Here is a 21,637-nt window from a genome sequence, read left to right as displayed (position 1 = left end):
CCAACTGCCCGGCAAAAACAAGTTTTGTCTGGCAAATTCAGCCCAAGAGGCGCGCTACCGACCCGCAACTGTCTCCTGCCTCACGGCGTCACGGCACTGCGCGTGCGCAACCTCCTGTCAAACGCTTGGACGGAGGCCGGGAAGAAAAAAGGCGGGAGCCGCCAATATCAGGTGGAGCAAAATGGCGCGGGAGAATGAGATGCAGGAGTTCACCCGTAGCTTCTTCCAAGGCCACCCGGACCTCAGGTGCACCGGAGGTTGGAGTTGGGGTTGGAAAGGGCAGGGGCGGGACAAGGACTCCGTCTTGACACGTGTTTCCGCAGCACGCTTACGCACTCCATCGTGCGGCGGCGATTCTTGGCTCACGCGGGCCGCGACCACCTGGAACCTGAGGAGAAGCAGGCACTGAAGCGGCTGGTGGAGGAGGAGCTGCTGAAGATGCAGGTGTGGGCGTGACCCTGGGCCGCCGCGGGCGGGAGTGGTGGCCTAGGAGGAGGGGCCTAAGAGGGGTGCGGCAGAACTTTCCTTGGCGTACGTATGGCTCTCTTGACCACACACAGGTGGATGAAGCGAGTGCGAAGGAAGAGAGGCTCCACGTTGGCAAAAAGGCGAAAAGGTCTCCTGCCCCTTGCCGTGACCCAGAGAGAAAAAGGTTCCGTTTCAATTCAGAGTCAGGTTAGTGCCTTCTGCATAGTTGGTTCATTCAGAAAGTATTTATTGGACATGTTATGTTTCCCGCGTAGCTCAGTCAGTAAAGAATCTGCCTGCAGTGCTGGAGACCTGGGGTCAATTCCTGGGTCCGGAAGAACCCTTAGAGAAGGAAATGGCAACCCTCTCCAGTATTCTTGCTTGGAAAATCCCATGGACAGAGGAGCCTAGCAGGCTACAGTCCATATGTCCCAAGAGTCGGACACGACTTGGTGCTATCTTTTTTACGTCCCAAGAACTTAGATGAGGGCGTGTGGCCCAGGAGTCAAGAACCAGAAACACGGTAAACCGAGAGCTTTTTCCTACTGCCCTTCCTTCCAACCATCAAAGCAGGATTCGAGGCAACCTGTCCCAAGTGGAGGGGGAAGGGACAGAAGGAACCCGTCCCAACCTTCTCTTTTCTCCACTTTTCAGAGCCCAGCTCTGCAGCCTCCAGTCCAGACCGCCTCAACCCCTCAGCAAAGAATGGGATGGCAGCAGATGTCACTCCAGCCGAGGATGAGAGTCCAAATCAAGCCTCAAAGAAAGCAACTGAGAGCAGTGATGAGGAACAGCAGAGGGACCTGACTGCAAAGATCAGATTAGAGAAGGAGGTGGTGAAGGAGAGCAGTGAGGAGGAGGAAGAGGGCTCTGCCAGAAAGAGAAAGGTCTGGAAAGAAGAGAGCAGTGAGGAGGAGGAGGAGGAAAAGGAGTCCAAGGGCAGGACTAGGAAGAAGCCTGGGACAAAGACCAAGCAGGCACCAGGCAAGGCTTCAGGCAGTAGGAAGCAGGCTAGGGAGGAGAGTGAGGACAGTGAGGAGGACCCTGCCCAGGGGCGGGGAAAGAAAGGCGCTAAGAGCCACCAGGGAAGTGCAAAGGAGAGTGAGGAGGAGGAGACCGTAACCAAGAATAAAGAGAACAGAGAGGAAGAAGAGGACTGGAAACCCACAGACCAGAGCAGTGGAGGGAAAAGGTCAGTTCGGGTGGAAAGGAGCTGTAAGCAGAAAAGCAGGGTAGCACGACTGCTGGGAGAGCGGGGGGACAGAGAGGAACAGAAGGAAAAAGCCGCAGCAAGCAGTGGCGATAGCAGTGAGGAAGATGAAGTGCCTCTAGTACAGAGGAAGTACAAAGACAGGACCCAGGGGAAGGAAGAGGGAAGGCAGAGTGGAAGCAGCGAGGAGGATGGAGAAGACAGCCCGAGGAAGGTGAAACCAACTACTGGCAAGAGAGCCAAAGAGGGCAGTATCAGTGGTGAGGCAAGTGACTCAGAGAAGGAAGTGAGTGATGGCGAGGCAGAGGTGAGCCCTAAGAAGGAGAGGAAGACCCGCTCTTCCAAGAAGAGCTCCAAGAAAAGCAGGACACGAAGTTCCTCCTCCTCTTCCATAGATGGCAGTCCAGAACATAAAGGCAGGAAGGTGAGGGTTGAAGATGGGTGGGAGGCCACCCTCAGGGAAGAGGGAGACCCTGACTCCAGCCCAGAAGGCTTGGCCTTCAGCTGCTGTCTTCCATTGCCAGGCTGGCTCTGGTCGCTCTGGTGAGGACCACCCCGCTGTGAGGAGGCTCAAGCGCTACATCCGGGCCTGTGGTGCCCATCGAAACTACAAGAAGCTGCTGGGTTCCTGCCGCTCACGCAAGGAACGCCTGAGTGTTCTCCGGGCAGAGCTGGAAGCCCTGGGCATGAAGGGTGAGGCTGGCTGTGCCCTGGGGTCTGCAGAGAGGGACTTGGCTGCCGGGGAGGGAGGATCATGAGCTGCTTCTGCTCCAGGTAACCCTTCCTTAGAGAAGTGTCGGGCCCTGAAGGAGCAGCGCGAAGAGGCAGCCGAGGTGGCTTCTTTGGACATTACGAACATCATCAGCAGTTCAGGTGAGGGGCTTCCTTCTACTCCCCAGGATCAGGTGGGACGCAGACTTTGTCCAGCAACTCCTCTGCTGCTTTCTCCTGCCCTGTAGGCCGGCCACGCAGACGCACAGCCTGGAACCCTTCAGGAGAAACAGCCCCACCAGGGGAGCTATACCGCAGGATCCTGGACTCAGACGAAGAGCGGCCCCACCCCCCGCCCCCAGACTGGTCACATCTTCGGGGCATCATCAGCAGTGATGGCGAGAGCAACTGAGCTCCCCCAACCCCGGGAGGGACTTTCCTCTGGTAGAAAGCATATACAGCATTCCTCTCACCACAGCCCCCAACTCTGCCTACGGAGCAGAAGCAGCTTTCTTCAGAGGACCCACAGCCCCCACGGACACAACCTGTTAGGATTCTACTTCTCAGCCTCACATTCTCAATTTAAGGTGTTTACAGGGATTTAAAGACTCAATAAAGGAGTGTTTGAATCACCTTGTCAAAACTGGTCCCCACTCTTAACCCCTGTCCAGGAAGCTGAGGAGCAGCCACTGTCCCCTGGTCTGATTCCCTTTCTCTGATTTTCCAAAAGTCCCAGCCTCCAGACCCTATCATCCAGTCTTGACTCGAGGAGTGTGACTGCTTCCTCCAGCCTGATCAGTGGGCCCCTCTGACCACCCTGCTTTTTAGCTGTCTGATAACCTAACGCCTTGCTGGGAGGAGGATCTGAATAACTGGCCTTAAGAAGAATGGGAAACAAGAATGAAAGGACTGGGGAACAGCTGTTGTTTATGTCTTTCTTCTCCCTCCTGGAAACAGCCACTTAGTTCATGGGCTGACTTTCAGTCTTTAAAGGGGTGGGTACAAGATCTAAACCTGACCAATTGGAGCACCCGAGGCATCTGGCTTCAGATCAAACCAATGGAGTCACTTCAGGACTGCTGGAATTCTTACTGTTGAGGTTGTTAGTAAGCTGTAAGCCTGGAGCTGCCAGGGGCTTGTGGGTGAGGTGAACTTTCTGAAAATCTGAAGCCAAAGCAAAGGGAAGCAGAGGTCCAGGGACTGATGGCTTCCTCTGAAGATCTAGATTCAGTCATGTCCAAAGTCAATGAAATCACTGAAATTTTTAGTTACACAGTCCAGTGAGTTCAAGTAACACTATCACCTGCCACCGAACATTCCTTCACACACATTAAGACAGAAAAGGTGAGAGTCCTGGGATCTGTCAGAATAACCAACAGTTTATTAAAAGCTTGCTGTAGGGCTCTGTGCCAGCCCCATAGCTGGGAGGGGCTCTCATGACTGCCCCCAGGCCCGGGAGCAGCCCCTTCCAAGGTTTTTATCTTGTTCACCTGCCCCAGCTCTGATCTCAATTAAAAAAAAAAAAAGATAAAAGGACAAGACGGCACAGGACTTCAGACAGCAACGGGGGAATGGAGAGACCCAGGCATCCTGACCCCAAGACCCCATCCTGATCTCCTTTCAGGAAGGCCTTTTCCTCCCGTTCTTCCCTCCCAGGCCCCAGACCTGCTCTGCCACATCCCAAGTCTGGGGGCCTGGCGTCCCCAGTCCATGGCCCCATTCCAGGGGGTAGTATAGTTCTCTTTATATAATATATCTAGACCCACCCTTCCCCCTCCCCCAGGGGACTAGATAAATATTTGACACACATTATCTCCCTCCTTTCCCGAGGCCGTGATGGAGAGAAACCCTGGCACCATGGTGGGGAGGCAAGGGCTCCCGGCCAGCCTTGAGGCACCTATGCCCAAGCTGGCCTTGGGCCGCTGGCCAGCCCAAGAAGCTCATGAGATGAGGTCTGAGGGGAGGAGCTGGAGCCAACATCCTATCCCCCACCCTTGGGTGGACCTCAGGCTTACAGCCCTCCAGGATCAGGCTCCACCCACCCCTGCCTCATTCATCTGCTCATATCCACCTTGTACTTCAGGAATAGAAGTGGGAGGAACCATTGAGGATGTGGGAAGCGACACTGGTGCTGCGGCTCAGAGGCCCAGGCACTGCAGCAGCAGGCGGGCCCACACTGTCACTGCCACTGCCCCCTGAGGCTGCTCGCCGCAGGGGCTGGGGGCTGTTTCTTAGCAGCAACAGGGCTCCACCACGGGGTGTGCCGCTCTGTGCCGGGGGCCCCAGCCAGTTTGGGGGACCCGGGGGAGCCAAGAGAGCGGGCTGACGCCAGGCCGGGGGCGGCATGCCTGGTGGAGGAGGGCCATGGCTCCAGTGCGCCCCTGAACGGGGAACCGGCCGGGAGGGCCAGGCGGGGGCAGGGGGTGGAGCAGGATAGCCCTGGGCAGCAGCCTCAGCTGGGATGCCCCCCAGAGCCATACTGGAGAAGCCCAGCCTCATGCTCTCAGCATCGAAAGCCTCGATCTCACGGGCCTGCCGCTCAAGCAAACTCCGGATTCGCTCAGAGCGCCCTGTCTGCAGGGCCAGCAGCTCCTCTTCTACCTGGGGTACCCAGAAGAGAGGTTAGAGGGTCCAGGATGGGGGCTGCCCTCCCCAGCCCATCCTGGAGCCCAGCCCTCTCACCCGCTGCTCCAGCAGGGCCCGCCTCAGGGCTACTCTCTGCTCCAGCTCCCGCAGCTCCCGTTCATGCTGACTCTCTGTGCGGATCTTGATCTTGCTCTGGTAAGCATTGAGCAGCTCCAGCTCTTGTTGCAGCTGCTGCCGAAGGGCCTGGAACTCTGCTTCCTGGGTTTCATCAAGCCGCAGCTAGAGACCAGGAAGAACAAGTTTTAAGGGCCTCCTCTCCAACCCCCACAATCCTCCCCTGCCCCAGTAGGCCTGGGCCCTAAGGTTTCAAGAAGCAGCCAGTCTCAACATCTATCAGAATGAAGGTCATCATACCCTGTGACACAGCAATTACACTTCCAGGAATTTATCCCCCACGTATACTTGCACATGTGCTCGAAGATGTTCACTGAAGCGTTGTAATAGCAAAATACTGGAAACAACCTAAACATCCACCAATAAGGGATGGGTTAAATAAATCATGGTACATCTGTACCATGGGAAATCCTATGCTCTTAAAAAATGAGACATGTACTGACATGGAAAGATGTCCAAGAAATATTAGGTGGAAAAAGAAGTTAAGAGGACAGTTTGCAAAGTAATTCCATTTTGGTTCAAGTTTTTAATATAATTTCCAAATATGCATAGGAAAAAAATCTAATACAATTCATTTTTAACAATTACCTCTGAGAGGTGGGATTAGGTGAGGGCATGGCAAATGAATAAGGACACTTTCACTTTTTATACTGTGTTAAGTGGCCCATTCCTGTGTCATGTGATCGCTAACAGCAACCTTCAAAACCCTCCAACTGGCCTGAAGGCCACACTCATTTTGATTTGCTCCCTGTTCACACATTAAACTAACTCAGGCCCAGGAAAAAAGTACAGCCATTCTTTCCTTGGTGGTTCTCGGTGGAGTAGGCAGGCTGGCTTTGTCAAGACCTTAAGAAAATACTTAAAGAGAAATAATAAAACTGTTGCAGAGAATCCCAACAGTGGGAGAGTATCTGAGTTTCCCAAGAACAAAAAGCCCCTTCTCTCTCTATACTCCCCGCTTCCAGTGTTCACAGCTAAGCTGGAAATATAAAGGCCAACCTCCACCATGCTCCCTCCCTGGACCCCAGGCCTCACCGCCTGTGAGCTGAGCATCTCTGAGATGGACTGGTCGTACTGCTCGGCTAGGATTGCCAGCTTGCGGGTCTGTTCTTCCTTGAGCCGCTTAAGGAGGCTCTTGTGCTGAGCTTTGGGCGTGGTCTCCAGCAAATGGGCCCGCAGAGCCTTGTACTGCCGAGTCTGGATCTTACACGTCTCCTGGAACTGCTTCTTGATCTGCAGCTCCTTAGACTATGCAGTGGACGGACCAAAGGGAGATGGGGGCAGGGGGAGGAGGAGGAACAACCAGGGGAGAGGGGGAGAAGAAAGAGAGGAGGAGAGGAGACAGCAGCAGAGACAGGGAGAGGGAGAGAAACAGAAAACATGTTAGACAGAGGGGGCGGGGGAGCTGTATACAGACAGACACGGAGAGATGGGGTTGTGTGGAGAGAGATCAAGAAGATGCTCAATGGGCAAGAGACGCAAAGAGAACAAGAGAGCTTCCAAGAGCATATTCAGAGTTGGGTGGACAACTCACAAGAAACATCAGGAGAGTTCATGAAGAGGGAACTGAGAATCTTTCAAGTACTGAGTGCACACAAGAAGTTTTGACCATGCAGAGGAGGAAGAAAATATGACCTGTAGATAGATGCCTGTGAGCAGATACAGAATATACACGAGTGAGAAAACCAAGTCACTCAACACACCCATGGAAGACAGTAACAAAGCTGAGGAAAGAGAGGAAGCCCCAGGTTCATCACCTCAGGGTGGGAGGGAGGGAAGAAGGATAAACACCAAGCCAAGAAATGGGTAAGAAAGGGTGGCCCCATTTTGGGTCACACAAGGGAAAGGGGCAAAGGCGGTGGCCAGAAAGGGCCTGACAAGTTTAACAGGCCAGCAGCTGTCACCCTGACCAGACCTCCACATTCCAGCCCGGCCCTTGTGCACTCAGCTCCCACTCCAAGCCCACAACCAATCCCATTTCCATGGCCCCCACACTTTTGGGCCCCCAAACTCACCACCCCCTACTGGGGAGGGTTTGCAGTCCCATCCCCCAGCCCTGATGCCAGGAGAGAAACTCAGCTCCCAGACAGAAGGGAACCACACAGGGAGTGGATTGGGAGAAAAGGCAGTGAATGAGGACGAAAAGGACCCAGGACCTGAGCACTCTCTGGGAGGAATCCACATACAGGGGAACCGTGGGGCCAAGCAGCTCAACAGGGACCCAGCCCTGCCGAGGTGGTAGTGGTCATGGTGCAATGAAGCTATGAAGGTAGAAAAGATGAGGCTGAGGAGTGAAACGGGTTGAGATAACGCAGATGGGGTGAAAAGGTCATGGAACTGGGGGCCAAGGGTCCAGACTGGGGGCATACCGGGGAGGCTAGGCGGCAGGACAAAGCAGACAGAGGCAGCCTGGGCCAAAGGTACAGTTCCGCTCAGATATTTTATTTGTGTTTGTCTTTTTCTTTTTTTTTTTTTTTGGTGGGGGAAAGGGGACAGGTTGGAAGGGAGACAGAAAAACAAAATCAAAGAGAGAAAAAAAAAAAAAAAAAAAAAACATGACTCTTCCCACCCATTGCCACCCCTGGCCCCAGGCCTGAGTCGATGAGGGTGAGGATGAGCACACACACAGCGGGAGAACAGCAATAACTTAGGGTGGGGAGGAGCATCAGGAGAACACAAAGTATCATCTCCAGACTCCATGGCGGAGGAGGCTGCCTGTCTCGAGGCTGAAGGGCTGGGGGGTGAGGTGTGGGGTGTGGGGTGAATGGGAGGAGAGGCCAGGGAATGGAGAAACTTCACTGAGTAGTGGGAGATAAAGTGCTCAATGCTCTGGATTCAGGCTTGGGAGGAGCTGGAATTGGTCACCTCCAGGGAGGCAGGGCCCTGGACTGGCGGGCTCGGGATCTCCGCCCAGCGAGCATCCCTGGCGGTGGCTGGTGGGAGGCAGGAGGGCCCAGCTGGCGCTGGCTGCGTGGAAGCAGCCGGGGGATACGGCTGGGCCGCTCACCCCGAAGCAGGCCCCAACTGGCCAGTGTGTGGACAACCCAGGGGGGCAGGCAGGTGGCTAAACTTTGGCTGGCCCGGGCAAGGCGCCAGTTCCAGCCCTTGCACAGGGCCCAAAACCTGGCCAAAAGGGCTAGTGGGTGTCGGGCAGTGCGAGGATTACCCCTTCGGGGCCCAGGGACAGGAATACGGCTGCGGAAACCATCCTTGTTGGTCTTGGGGTACAGTGCAAATAGGCCCCGGTCCCCCACGGCTCCACAGCCCTGCAGGGCCCGGAAGACCATGGGTGATAGGCGCAGCAGAGCCCGCAACCAGAGTCGAGAGATGCCCCGGCGCATCCGGGGGCCCTGCTGTCGCACCCATTTGCCCCCTGCCGCCAGAGCTGCCAGAGGTAGAGCCAGGCCTGGCCAGGCGAGGAGCCAGGCAGCCCCAAGGCCCAGAGGGACGCCCAGGAGGCCTCGGCGCCAGCTCAGACTGAGGACAGCCCCCAGTGCGGTGCCCTGAGCCAGGAGTAGGAACAGACTGGGGGGCAGGTGCAGAGCTGTACAAAGAAGTAGGTAGGAGGCCCCCAGGCCCACCAGCCCCACCTCAAGGGCCAGCAGGGCTGCCTGCAGGCCGCCCCCACCCTGGGCCGCCAGCAATGGGAGCAGCAGCAGTAGTAGTAGGGGCAAGAGGCCCGAGGAGGACCCCACTGCAAAGGATAGTCCAGCCAGGAGGCCATGGGACAGGAGTCCAGGGAGCTGGCTAGTAGTGCCTGGCCTCAAATGCGTTGGAGGGGGTTCCGGGGGGATGTCTGGTGAGGGACAGCCATCTCCAGGATCCCTTGGGGTCCTAAATGGAGCCCCCTCCTCCTCTTCCTCTTCCTCCTCAGGGACTGGGGTCAGTGCCGGACCCTGGACCCAGTCAAGCTCAAACTCCTCACCCAAGAGGCTGCCATCCTCCTTCCCCCACAACCTCCATTCCACCGATGCCTCCTGGCCCACAATGCTCCTCTCCTGGGGTGCTGGGGATGGCACTCTAAGCTCCTCTGTCTCCTCCTCAGGTAGCCCCCAAACCTCCTCATAAACCAAACTCTCGTGGTTTTGTGGACTGGGGCTAGCGGTTCCTGACTCTTCCCCCAGTATCCTCTGCTCCTCTGGCTCCAAGGCAGCCCCTTCCTTCCCCAGAATCCTTCTCTCTGGAACTGCTTCCTCCTCCTCTCCCAGCATTCTTTGGTCCAGGACTGCCTCCTGGCCAGGTGAGCAGGGTTGCTCTTCTCTAGGGGTGCCTGTGTTAGGTGGTCCCACAGCCCCAGGAACGGGGAGTGGGAGGCCCGGGGGACGCTGGCCTGCACGTACTTTGAGGCTCTTGGGCTGCTGGCGAACCTGGGCCGCATGCTTCTGCCGCAACTCCTGCTCACGCCGCTTATTGTACTCCAGCTGGTTGCCCAGCTCCGTCTGGTGCTGCAGGCGGGTGAGCTCAGCCCGAGTGCGCTGCACGGCCTGCAGCTGCCGGAGCTCCAGCTCCCGCGTGGCCTCATGCTGCCGCAGAAGCAGCGCACACTCCAAGTCCTTCTGTGTCTGTTTCTTGTTCAAGTCCTGAGGCAAAAGGGAGGCAGGGGCCAGAAAGCAGTTAGGAAGCCTTGTGAGTGTCAAGAAAACGAGAGCCCCAGGACTTCTTGGCAAGGGAAGTGACGGTGGGGAGATGAGGGGTATGGGTGAAAGGGAAAAGGGTGCCAAGCTCCTGGCAGGTTGGGAACTCACTTGGGGTCTGGTGGGCACGAGAAGTCAGAGAGATGCTGAAAAGAAGCCAACCCACAACATGAATGAGGGCAGAGAGAAAAGATGGTCCCAAGTGAGGCAGATTAAACAGGGCAGGAGCCTGGGACCTGGGAGGCGACCAGGGGAGGGGGAGGCCTACCTCTCGCAGCAGGTCCTGGTCTAGGCTGTGGCGCGCCAGCAGCATCTTGCGCTTGTACTGGCGACACTGCAGCTCAAAGTACTGGCGCTGCCGCCGCAGCAACCCAGCCTCCTCCTCTGCCTGGCACTGCTGTAGCTGCTCCTTCTGCCGCAAAAGCCACTCAGCCTTCTCCCGCTTGGGGGTGCTGGGGTTCTCCTGGAGTTCCTAGGAAAGGGCAGTGGGAGAGCCAGGGGGTCAGGGCCTGCCTCACTCCCCTACCAACCCCACCCACAGCTGCGGCCCAAACCCACCTCCTTCAGCTGCTCCTTCCGCAGTTTGTAGGTTCGCTTCTGCGCCTCCAGCAGGGCAGCCAGCTCCTTCTTCTGCTGCCCAAGGATGTGCTGCTGGAACTTCCGCTCCTCAGCCTGAGCAGCTCGCGCCTCCTTCTCCCCGATGGCCTGGTGCCGCCGGGACAGCTTTTCGGCCTCAGCCCCAAAGCCAGCCCGCTGTGCCTCGAGCTCCCGCTGCAGCCGCGCACTGTGCTCCTCGCGCTCGCCCCTCAGCCGTGACTCCAACGCCAGCAGCTGCTTCTGGTGCTGGCGTCGCATCCGCTTATAGCCACTCAGCTGCTCCCGCAGGGCTGAGTCCTGCTCATGCTCCTGAATCTGGCGGCTGACCTGGGGAGGGAGAAAGGTGAGGAGTGGGGCGCAGCTCTGGCCCCGTATTAGTAACACACACGCGGTCTTCGTGCTGTGTGGGCGAGAACCTGAGTTTTAGATGCATGGGTTTAATTCTCATTTGGCACCTTCCTCACTCAACCTCTCTGAGCCTGCCACCTCCACTGGAGAATGGAGACATCATCTCCCTCATGGGTTGGTGTGACCGCATCAGACAAGAAAAGGGATTGAACACGGGGTCTTGCCTTAAAGTAGGGACAATTCAGATAGATTCAAAAGAGTAAAAGAATCAAGACAGACCTGGGCCCAGATCCCCAGTTCTGCCACTTTCTAACCATGTGACTTCAAGAAAGTTAATGCTGCTAAGCCTCAGTTCTGTTACAGGAGACAGTAACACCTCCTCATAGGGGGCTGTGGAGATTAAGTTTGCTACCTGTGTAATAGTATCTAGAATACTCTGAACTAGAAAGTGATTGTTCCTTCCCCTTCAGCAAACACTGAAGACCCTTTACAGCTCAGGTATGGAGGCAGAATACAGACCATAGGATGCTGGATGACAAGAACACTGGACCTGAATGCCCTCATCTTAAGTTTGAACTCAGATCCCATTGTTCAAAGGCTATGTCAATGGCCCCAAACTAGTTCAGATGGCCAAATCCCTAAAAGTCCCAGACCTTTCTCACGGTATCACAAAGCACCAAGCATAAGAGGGTCTTTAGAGTTATCCTAGCAGAACAACCAGTCATAAGGAGAAGCTAAAAGAACATAACAGACCAACCAATGGCCTCCAAGAGGACTGTCAACACAGCTATACAAGAACGTAATCTAAAAGTCTACTAAAATTATAGACAAAAAACTGTATCTTATGAAAACATAGTTTTCCTATCAACTGAGGGAAAAAAACCCCCAAATGCCATGCCTTTATTTTAGGAGAGGACCAAGGTACTGGTTACAGAATTTGAGAACTACTAAAGGGAACCCTTCTGAGTCACAACTGTGTCATCTCTTAAATGGAATCATATCCTCACCCTCCCAGAAAAGTTGGAAGGATTAAATACAGGCAGGTGTGGGGGCCGGCAAGCCAATTATTGGTACAGGCAGATACCTATATACCATCTCTGTTCTCTAGGGGCACAGAATCCAGCAAACCTGTCACAATGCTGTTCAGGAGCACCAAAGCACAGGACACGAAGCACCTGGCTGGCCAGGAGCCTGGGAAGACACACCAGGAGATGATATTTAAGTCTAGTCACAAAGACAGGGTGAGAGTTGGGCAACATGACCAAAACAGTCTACTGAGAGAAGGGAGGCGAGAGGGGAGGATTTAGGTGAGACAGTCGAGGTAAGAAGGAAGTGACAGCAACAGAGTCTGCAATCTGGACTTAATCACACCCCACTGGGAGAAAGCCATTTCTGAACTTAGTAGTCTGGGGGACCTAGGATGGCTGTGCTCACCAGGGAGGCAGTACGGATGGTGGCAAAGTGGTCCCTGTTGCGGCAGTAGGCCCGTCGGCGGGCCGAAGAGGTGGCAGAGGTGGGAGCCGGGGCCGCAGGTGGCTGGAGAGGCCCTGGGGTCATCTCTGGCTGGTAGGGGTCATCATAGAGGTTATCAGAGCCCTAGAGGAAGAGAAGGTGGAAGGAATGCCCGAGTCTCAGAGGTCAGAGGGTCCAGAGAGAGTTCCCTGAAAACCCCGTCAGACCTGGAGCACGGCCCTGTGGCTGTCAAGCCTACTCAGGCACAGCTGCATACCGGCAGCCGGTGGATGATGGAGCTGTGGGAGGTGACTGTGTGCTCCCCCTCCTGCATCATGGCCATCTCCCGGGCTTCAGGACCTTCTTCCTCCTCCTCCTCCTCTTCCTCCTCCTCTTCCTCCTCCTCATTATCAGAGGCATCTGCCAGGCTGTTGACTGAGCTGCTCTGGCTGGAGGCGCTGATGGACATGCTGGGCACTGAATGGCTACTCTCTAGACTGGTCAGCGTCCCGGCCCGGTGCATGTAGGGCTCTGCCTCCTGTGGACAGGACGTGGGCTGTTGGGCAGGGAAGGTGAAGGGCAAGGCAAGCGCACGTGGAAGTAGCACATGGAGACAGAGAGTATGAAGAGGGGTGGGGGAGCGGCACCAAGCAGCTGCTCGGAGGCAAGTACAACACGGTGGTGAAGATGGTGGCAGGGCACCCTGGGTCACCTCCTCCTCCTCTGGGGCCTCCGCGCCAGGGCCATTGGGCGCCTCCTGGAACAGGATCTTCTTCATCTTGCGGTACTGCAGGTTGTCCAGCTCCCGAACAGCATCCTTGGTCCTCTGGATGAGGTCCATGATGACTGTGGGTGGCCGCTCACGGAGCACAAAGCGGTGCTGGGGGAAGAGAACACTGAGACCTGCTGCCAAGCACCCCCGGACCCCAACATCCCATGGATCCTGGCATTCCCTCTGGCCCGAGGCACTCCCCTGGGGCCTGTGCCCACCATAGCCTGATGCTGGCCTTGTCCCAAGCCCTCCTCCCACATTAATTTTAAACACCCAGTCTCTACTCCCCAGACACTCTTGTTCCTCCAGGCACGGCTGACAGGCAAGAATAGCCAGAGATCTGGATTCTAGTCCAGGTCTTCAAAGTGCTCTGTGCCCCTGGAGATGTCATGAGGCCTCTCTGGGCCTCACAAGGCATCCCACAGTTATAAAATAAGTGGATCAAACTAGACAGTTCCCAACTAGGGGTCCCAGGGCCCCCATAGATCTCTGAAGGAATGTGGGCCCCTCTACTTTTGGTAACTTGAAAAACACCTAGGGAAATCATACATTTACCCATGACAAGGTTACATAGGCTTTTGGCTTGAATTACATTAAGATCAGTGTGGCAACTCTGGTTATCGCATGCTGACCAGAAGCTCTGACTTGCAATTATATGTCTTGGATTAATGGAAGATGTGAAAACAAACTATTACTTGATAAAGGCAGTCTCCTAGACAAACTCTTGCAAAACAGAGTCCACTGGGCACTGGGGATGGGTATGGGAATTCATAAATGAAGTTCTTGGTAGAGGAAGAATCAGGAATCACTACTTTCACTGAGGGGTTTCTGTGATTCCAACAAACTTCAATTCTAGGAGAATACTAGGTCAGTGAGCCCTCACCTTCAGAAGAACCTCTGAGGTTGGTCTGTCTTGAGGGATTTTCTGAAGGCAGGAGTCGACAAAATTCCGGAAGTACTCAGACCTAGAAGTCACAGGAGGGTAAGGGTGGGGTAAAGAGGACATGAGTCAGGCAGCCTTACCCCTACGGCCTAACCCCTGGGCCCAGAAACCCCAGTCCTCACCAGTGTCCTGACTGGAGCACGGGGGACTCGTTCTGTGCAATGTGGTATAAGGCACTCATCGCATTCATGTTAAACAGCGGTGGTTTCCGTTCCGCTACAGAGAAAGGTCAAGGGGGAGAAGGTGAGAGCTGGAAGGTGGGCAGAGGAGACTGAAATTGAAATCAGAAGACTCTGGTCCACCCCCCGCTCCCCGACCCTAAGCAATTCCCATAACCTCAATCAATTCCTTCCTCTCTAAGAGGCAATATCCAGCCTTTCTGCTGCACGTGGGTAGAACAGGGATCAGAGAAAACAACACACGCAAAAGCACCAACAAAGGCAGAGGGAAGCACATTCATTTGCCAGCCCAGTTAATATTTACCAGGTGCCCAATGAGAGCAAAAAACTTGCTTAGGTACTGAAAAAGATAAACAGACAGGCCTTGTCTTCAAGGAATCTCCAGTCTAACAGAGAAGGTTAAATGAGACTGAACAAATAACATCAAGTTCAAAGTGCTAATAACTGGCCTAAGAACAAAACAGTAAATGGCTGGGAAGCCAGGCCTTCAAGTTGGTCCACTTGCAGCGGTTTCAGGGAAGCTTGTTTGGAAAAACGAATAATGGAGGTAGGCTTTAGTTCAGAAGTTGCAAGCCAGAAGCCCCCTGTGGCCCAGACAAATGTTTTGTATTGTTTTGGTTTGGGCCTCGACAATGATTTTTAAATTCTGACACTAGCAACGAAATAACCTAAATTTCCAGTTTCTTTTTAAAAAAATTAGATCTGGTGAAATGAAGCCTACATTCCTGCATAACAATGGGCTGGAGCTAAACAATAGCTGCCTGTTCTCCTGGGAACAGCAACCTCCAGTTTGCCTTAGTCTCCTCCATACTGCTTCTCTGACACCAACTGAGTATCAGTTGCCATTTACAGTCAAGATTGATGTTTTCTGTCTATAATAGAGAAATAGTTTTTTTGTGCACATTTCTGTACCAAAAATTAACAATAAAATGGATAGCTCTAGATTTTTCTTATACTGGCGTTTCACATACTTCCATTGCCTACTATCTGTTCATGGCCTTAAACAGTACATGTGTAGACAGAGGGAAAGGCCAAGTCCAAATCTCCAACATCAGGCCAAGGACACGGTACAAAGGTAATTAAGAGGAAATATTCATAGCACACTTAGAGGTGGAGCTTGTAAAGGGGAAAGCCAGCCTTTAGGAAGCAAGAGCCTTAAGCTTGGTGTAAGTAAGAACGGGGATGGCTTCAGTCTTGAAGGCAACAGGGAGGCTCTGAGGAGGAGAGAAAACAACAGGACATCTCTGATGTAAAAGAGAATGGAAGGAAGAAGAGACTGGCAGTGGGAAAGATCATGACAGGAAGTTGTTGGTAATAGTAACTAAAAGCATCTCTTTCTTGGGCACCTATTTTGTGCCTGAACTTGTGTGTGTGTGGCAGGGGGGGCGGGGCGCTTACAAACATTTTCTCCCTAAAACAGTTGTTGCAATAGCATTGGCTGGCAGAAAAGAGAACCTCGACATGGCTTCAAGACCTCATGAACTCACTGAACCAAACTCTTTGGCCTTATCACTCACTGCTTTTTGCTACTAACTAAAGCTAGTCTTAGTTCCCCAGGCCTGCTCCTCCTTCTCTGTCTGTAATGCTTTTCTCTACAAGCCTTCCAACAGTTACCTATTATTTGTTGTGTGGTTCTGTTTAGACATCTCTGCTACAAGAAGACCTTCTTCAGCCCCTAACTAGGTCAAGTCCCTTGTTTTCTGATTGTACTGTTACTATATCATTTCCATTCAGCTTTTTTCACATAGAGAGAAAAAATGCCTACTTACCCCACTTGAATTTAAATTCCAAGAAAGCAGGAACCTCATTCACTGCTCTACCCTCAAAACCTACTAGCACAGTGCATGGCACACAGTGGGCACTCAAAAAAAAGATTTAGAACTAGAGTAGTGGACAGAAAAAGATGAATGCTATGAAATCTTCTGGCCTAAGAAATGGCAGGGTTTGACAGCTGCTTGTACTGGGAATCAAGGGTCCTCAAAATGGACAGGTGCCTGGAAGCCTCAGAGGATGGGACAGTGTAGGGATAAAGTAAGAAAAAGAGAAAGGAATGGAGAGAAGAGGGTAAAGGAGCAGAGAGACAAATATCCTTACCCAGCTCGATGCAGGTTATGCCTAAGGACCAGACATCCACCTTGCCATCGTACTGCCCCTCATCCATCGCCAGGATCACTTCTGGAGCCATCCTGGGAGAATGGTCAGGAGAGAGAGGCTAATCACCCGCCCAGACCCTGCCAACTCCTGCTCCCAACATCCCGGGAGCTCTCTCCATTCACCACCACTCCCACTCACCAGTACGGGGTGCCCACGAAGGAGTTGGCAGGTGCCATGATGGATGCAGAGCCGAAGTCCCCCAGTTTCACCAAGCCTGGCTCTGACAGCAGGATGTTTCCAGCCTTCACATCCCTGCCGAAGGCAAAGCACAGGGGTAAGACATGCATCTCAGGAAGGCTGGGCAGGGGCTTTGGCCAAGAAGACTACAGCCCAGCACAAGGAGGGGTGGTACACAGAACACCAGCTCCCTCCCAGCCATCACGCTGCTTGTACCTATGGATCATGTTGTGGGAGTGCAGATAAGCCAGGCCCTGAAGGGCCCCGTGGGTCACAGCTGCAATCTCGACCTCCTGAAGGGGCTTCTTGTGCACTGGGGAGTAAGGGAAAACCATCAAATGAGGGAGTCCAGGGTGGGGCTGGAACTACTTCCCCTTTACCCATCCCCTACAGCTTCTCTGCTCTTCTCCCTTCTCCCACTTGTTGGCCAAAGAATCACTTACCTTCCAGAAGGTCAGAAGCTGAACCCAGGCAATACTCCATCACCAGCTATAGAAGGGTCAAGGGTCAGAGATCAGCAGACGTGGCCACCCCTGGCCTAGCTCACTCGGGGAGAGATCCAAAACAGAGGGCTTCCTTGCCTAGCCACTACTCAAGCAACGCCCCCCAGGGTAATAACAGGGAGAAAGGACAACCGAGAAAACAAAAAGGTGGGGGAAGTCCCTGGAGTTAGGACCTTGACTTCACTGGTGGCTCAGACAGTAAAGCATCTGTCTACAATGCGGGAGACCTGGGTTCAAGCCCTGGGTTGGGAAGATCCCCTGGAGAAGGAAATGGCAATCCACTCCAGTACTACTGCCTGGAAAATCCCATGGACAGAGGAGCCTGGTAGGCTACAGTCTGTGGGGTCGCAAAAAGTCGGAGATGACTGAGCAACTTCACTTTCCTTTCCTTTAGAAAGAGCCTAAGACGTCACTACCACCAGCAGCTGAATCCTATCATTCAATCTCCTGTTCCTCCAGCCCATGCGCCCCACTTCAACTGCTAACAGGCTACGTCACTCTTCAGCCTCTCCTTCTGGATGAACAATATGACTTATGAGTTTGTTTGAGGACTAAAAAGGTTGGGAGAAATTTTCTCCCTCCCAAGATCTGCATGACAACACCCTGAACAGGGCCCACCTCGGAGACTAGACCAGGATAAGGACAGGCCTGAGTACTGGCAAAGATGATGAGGGCAGAGTCGGGGGCTAGCTCACCCAAGCTGTGTGCTCCCTCAGGTAACAGCCCCGGTACTGAATGGTATTGGGATGCCGAAGCTTCTGTAGGAACCGCACCTCCTTGATGATGTCCTGCCATTTCTGAGAGAAGGTAAGAAAGGGGAGAAGAGGTTTACTTAGCCTGTATCTTAAGACTGGGGTCCTCGGCATCCTACCCAGTCTGTCAAGCTCAACCTACCTCATTTGACTGCTTTCCACTGTAGGACATCTTCTTGATGGCCACCACCTCACTATTCCGGACATCCCGGGCCTGAGGACCAGACCAGAAGGTAGTGAAGGTCCCCAGAAAGCATTAGGCAGCAAGAAGACTTGCTGGCCCAGTAGGAGAAGGCAGGAAAGACTGGTGTGGTGGAGGAGAGGAGCATACAGGGCTGTTTGGAGGTCCACAGTGGGGAGACAGTCCCTACCCCACCCTCCCAAGCTTTAACTCACAAAGTACACAGCTCCAAAGCTGCCATGGCCAATCTCACGGAGGTCAGAAAAGAGCTTTTCTGGGTCATCCTTGAAGAAAAGCTCAGCCACATCGGGGTCCTTCAGGCTCCCGGCCCGGCCCCCAGCTGGCATGGTGGCCCCTGGGGGCCCTGAGAGTGGGGCTTGACCTGGCGAAGAGAAGGGACCCTTAGAACAAAGACCAGGGCCTCAGAGAGAGAAAGGAGCCAGCCCCTCAAGTTTCTGCTTTCTCCCCTAGTTCTGACGAGGGGGAGGCACTACTAAGGAAGGGCAGGGGGAGATTAGGAACAACATCAAAGCTCCAAAAAAAAAAAATAATGAAGTTGCCCTGGCAACCAGAGTACGGGGGGCTGGGTCCCTGGAGTCCCTAAAACTGCAGGAAGACTGGGAGTTCAGCATCCTCATCAACACTCTCAGCCCTCAACAAGTTTCATTTCCCCATAACCCATAAATCTCCCCTCAAGAATAAAGATTCTGCCTCCCAGCTAGAGCCCCATGTCCCCAAGTGTCCTGTCCCACAAGTCCCATGCCCCAAATATTTCCAGGCAGCTTCCCATTCCCCTTGGCGTGGAGGCCCCCTCCTCCCTCAACCTCTCACACCCTGGAAGAGAGCAGGAAACAGCCAGGCCGGAGGCAGTGGAAATCCGGCCATTGTTACAAGTGGGTACTGGCCCAGAGGGGCCAGGAGGCTCGCTCTCAAAAAGGGCCAGGGATGCTGTGGCAGGCAGGAGATCCAGAATGGGAGGACAGAGAGAAATGGCATCTGGCTCTGTGGGCTTGCAATCTGGGCTGCCTTACTTGTCCAGTCCGATGGCATACCCATCACACACGTACAGGACATTGGCGGCACAAAGAACATGTACTGAGCATGTGTAGTAAGCACCTTCTGTGCATTATCTCATTCAATCCTCACCACAACCCTATGAGGTGTTACTATTACCCCTATCTACTTTAACAGCCCTATACAAGAAGACGGGAAGGATTGTTATCACCATTTCACAGATGAGATCGCTGAGGCATAGAAAGGAAAGACTTCTCCAAGGCCAGCGAACAGGCTCTTCTCTCCAGTCAGGTCTGTGTACTCATTTACTCTCTCAAAAACTCACGCCAAGCTCGGTTCCCTCCTGCAGAAAGCCTCCCCTGACCACCTCAGCTCTTGGGGAGAGCTTCTAGAGCCCACAGTCAGAAAAATATTGAAAACTCCAGCAATACATCAGTCAAGACCCCCCACCCCCCAGGGGATTCCAGGCTAGGCGCCCGGATAAGCACTTGTTGGAATTTAGGTACAAAGGAGTTTTCAGTGGCACTGGACTCCCAGGGCAGAGTTCTAGCTCCTTAAAAGCACCTAACAATTTAACATGTAATTATATTCTGTTGTGCATTGTTTCCTGTTGTGTTGTTAATTTTGTCTCCTCAGCCCAACTGGAAGCTGGAGGGCAAGAAGTAAGCCCCACTCTCTGGTGGGCCCCCAGGGTGCAGAGGGCTCAGAATAGCCTGGGAGATTGATTGACTGCCCTCAGCCCAGCCCCAAGCAGCTCCCAGGCCCTGTTCTCCATTCTCCTGCCAGCAACCCTGCCAAGCACCCCTCACCCCCACCACACACCCACACACAAAGGCAGGTGCTCACAACTTGACAAAGAAATCTTCTTGACCTCTTTACCAGCACCCAGCCAAGAATGCCAACCGAGGACCCCAGGTCACATATAAGAAATGCCAGCAAACACCACAAGGGGCCTCTTCCTCAAATTACAAACATCTGAGTGATTACCAAGGTTTGTGCTAAATCATAACTACCTTCTAAAATGGACAATGTTACCTCCATGCTATAGACGAGGAAACCCAAGCCTGTCGACCCTAAGCTACACTACCAATGCATTTCATCCACAGTGGACAGCAACAGGGCTTTGAGTAAGTTCCTTAACACTTGGTCTTCTCTTCAGTAAAATGGATTACCGTGTGGAACTGTTGTGAAATTTTAAATGAGATCTCATACTTAGAAAAATTATGCAGACACTCAGCATATGGATTTTTCCTTCCCTGCCTCCAGAGTCATCACCACTTAAATACTTTGGGGATCATTCTACCCCCTGGCAGCTTGGCTTTAACTGTTAAGAGACATCACTATCATTTGTCGGAAGACACAGCCCTCTTAGGAACCCAGGCCAAAGACGGGGATCAGGGTAAAGATGAAGGTCACAGTAGAGACAAATCCATGCGGCAGAAGGCAGGAGCCAGAGTCTCCCATCAGGAAAGGTTCTGAGAAGAGCCCTCCTAAAAAGGAAACTCTCCTCCCTCCCATTCTTCAATCTCACCCCAACCCATTCTACTCTGGACCCCTGGCTAAATCTAGGAATGGAAGAAGAAAGATGACAAGAGACAGGTATGGAGCATGGGCAAGACTTGATCAAGGACCTGAGTTCAAATCCTGAGTCTGCCACTGTGTGACCTTGGGCAACCTCTCTGGGCCTCAATATACTCAACTGTAAAATGGGAAGACAGCAATAAAACAGCCCCCCACCACATGAATGGGATGAGAGATCACATGAGAGAATGGACCTAAAAAGCACTTTGTAAACGATAAATCTTACGACAAAGGAGATTACTTATACCATCACAGCAAGAGGTTGGAACGTAACAATAGGTGAGGGGAAATACTGCCAAGAACCCCCAAACACAAATGTACACATACACTTCCTTGAAAGGACAAGAAACCCATCCGGACCAAGCCTCAAGAACAGATAAGCAGACCCACCACGGGGAGCAGAGGTCTGGGAATTAACACCCCAAAGGAAAGAGAGTTACAATCATGAAGGAGTAGCTGTGAGGGGCAAAGTGAACAGGGAGATGACCAGAAGGGTGCAAACCCATCTGATTAGCTCAAGGACTGTAGGGCGTGACCCCGGGTGACATGACAGACCCTGTCATCTGAGGTCCCCCATCAACTAGATATAAGGAGGGGAAGAGAAAGGGGAAGAAGGTGGCAGCAGAAGCCAAGACTAGCCAGAGGCTGACCACTGGCTCAGCTGGCTTCCCCATCCTGAGGAGAGAGTCTACCCAGGCCCAGCTTCCCAGGAAGAAGCACCCTTTCTTCTCAATCTAGACACAGGGACCCGCGCCCCTGCACCCCGTGTCTCACCTGGTAGGGGTCACTGTGGTGCCCCAGCGCTTCCGCTTCCTCCTGGGGTCCTCCAGCGGCTCTGCCAAGCAGGGAGAGGGGCAAGGAGACCTTTCCCCTCGCCACCTCTTCCTCGCCTTTCGCTCTTCCTGAGGGGCGGGCCCGGGAAGCCTCCCCTGGAGGGGAGGGGGTGACAACCTGATCTGACCTCGCGGTCCAGTCCTCCTCCTCGAGGGCGACAGTTGCTGAATCCCGGATTTCTGATTGTGGGGTCTGAACCCCAGATATGTGAACGGGGGGAGGCTGAATCTGATATTTGAATTCGTGGGGAATGACCCCTGGACACTGGTGCGCACGGGGTCCTGAACCCCAGATTTTTGAAATCCTATGAAACAGAGCCCCAGGTTTAGAGAGGTTGGGACCCGAGTCCCGGATATCTGGAATCTCA

General features: G+C 53.6%; 2 protein-coding genes across 4 annotated transcripts; one reads left to right on the top strand and one right to left on the bottom strand.

Moving 5' to 3' along the window:
- The first annotated feature begins 109 nt into the window (after positions 1–109).
- On the top strand, positions 110–3,032 carry HIRIP3 (HIRA interacting protein 3). Its single transcript, XM_045164275.1, has 7 exons — positions 110–246; positions 324–444; positions 561–675; positions 1,123–2,102; positions 2,203–2,371; positions 2,453–2,551; positions 2,638–3,032. The coding sequence occupies exons 1-7, from the start codon at positions 182–184 to the stop codon at positions 2,799–2,801; spliced, it is 1,713 nt and encodes a 570-aa protein (XP_045020210.1). The 5' UTR covers positions 110–181; the 3' UTR covers positions 2,802–3,032.
- Positions 3,033–3,748: 716 nt separating this feature from the next.
- TAOK2 (TAO kinase 2) lies at positions 3,749–21,495 on the bottom strand. 3 transcript variants are annotated; one of them, XM_045164273.1, is made up of 19 exons: positions 21,211–21,495; positions 18,057–18,223; positions 17,803–17,874; positions 17,604–17,705; positions 16,849–16,894; positions 16,622–16,718; positions 16,367–16,480; positions 16,169–16,260; positions 14,018–14,111; positions 13,836–13,917; positions 12,893–13,060; positions 12,458–12,718; positions 12,163–12,324; positions 10,342–10,707; positions 10,052–10,255; positions 9,490–9,729; positions 6,185–6,397; positions 5,072–5,254; positions 3,749–4,990 (listed from the first exon to the last, which is right to left on the bottom strand). In XM_045164273.1, the coding sequence occupies exons 2-19, from the start codon at positions 18,186–18,188 to the stop codon at positions 4,469–4,471; spliced, it is 3,150 nt and encodes a 1,049-aa protein (XP_045020208.1). In that variant the 5' UTR covers positions 18,189–18,223; positions 21,211–21,495; the 3' UTR covers positions 3,749–4,468. The 3 variants fall into 3 exon arrangements, with proteins under 3 accessions (XP_045020208.1, XP_045020209.1, XP_045020207.1); XM_045164274.1 differs by lacking the exon at positions 6,185–6,397; XM_045164272.1 differs by lacking the exons at positions 3,749–4,990; positions 5,072–5,254; positions 6,185–6,397 and having other exon boundaries at positions 7,571–9,729.
- Positions 21,496–21,637: the final 142 nt, after the last annotated feature.

The sequence above is a fragment of the Bubalus bubalis genome, chromosome 24 (assembly GCF_019923935.1).
Source record: "Bubalus bubalis isolate 160015118507 breed Murrah chromosome 24, NDDB_SH_1, whole genome shotgun sequence".
NCBI classification, from domain to species: Eukaryota; Metazoa; Chordata; class Mammalia; order Artiodactyla; family Bovidae; genus Bubalus; species Bubalus bubalis.
The sequence above is the reverse complement of the archived record's forward strand: the minus strand, read 5'-3'. Positions and strand labels throughout refer to the sequence as shown.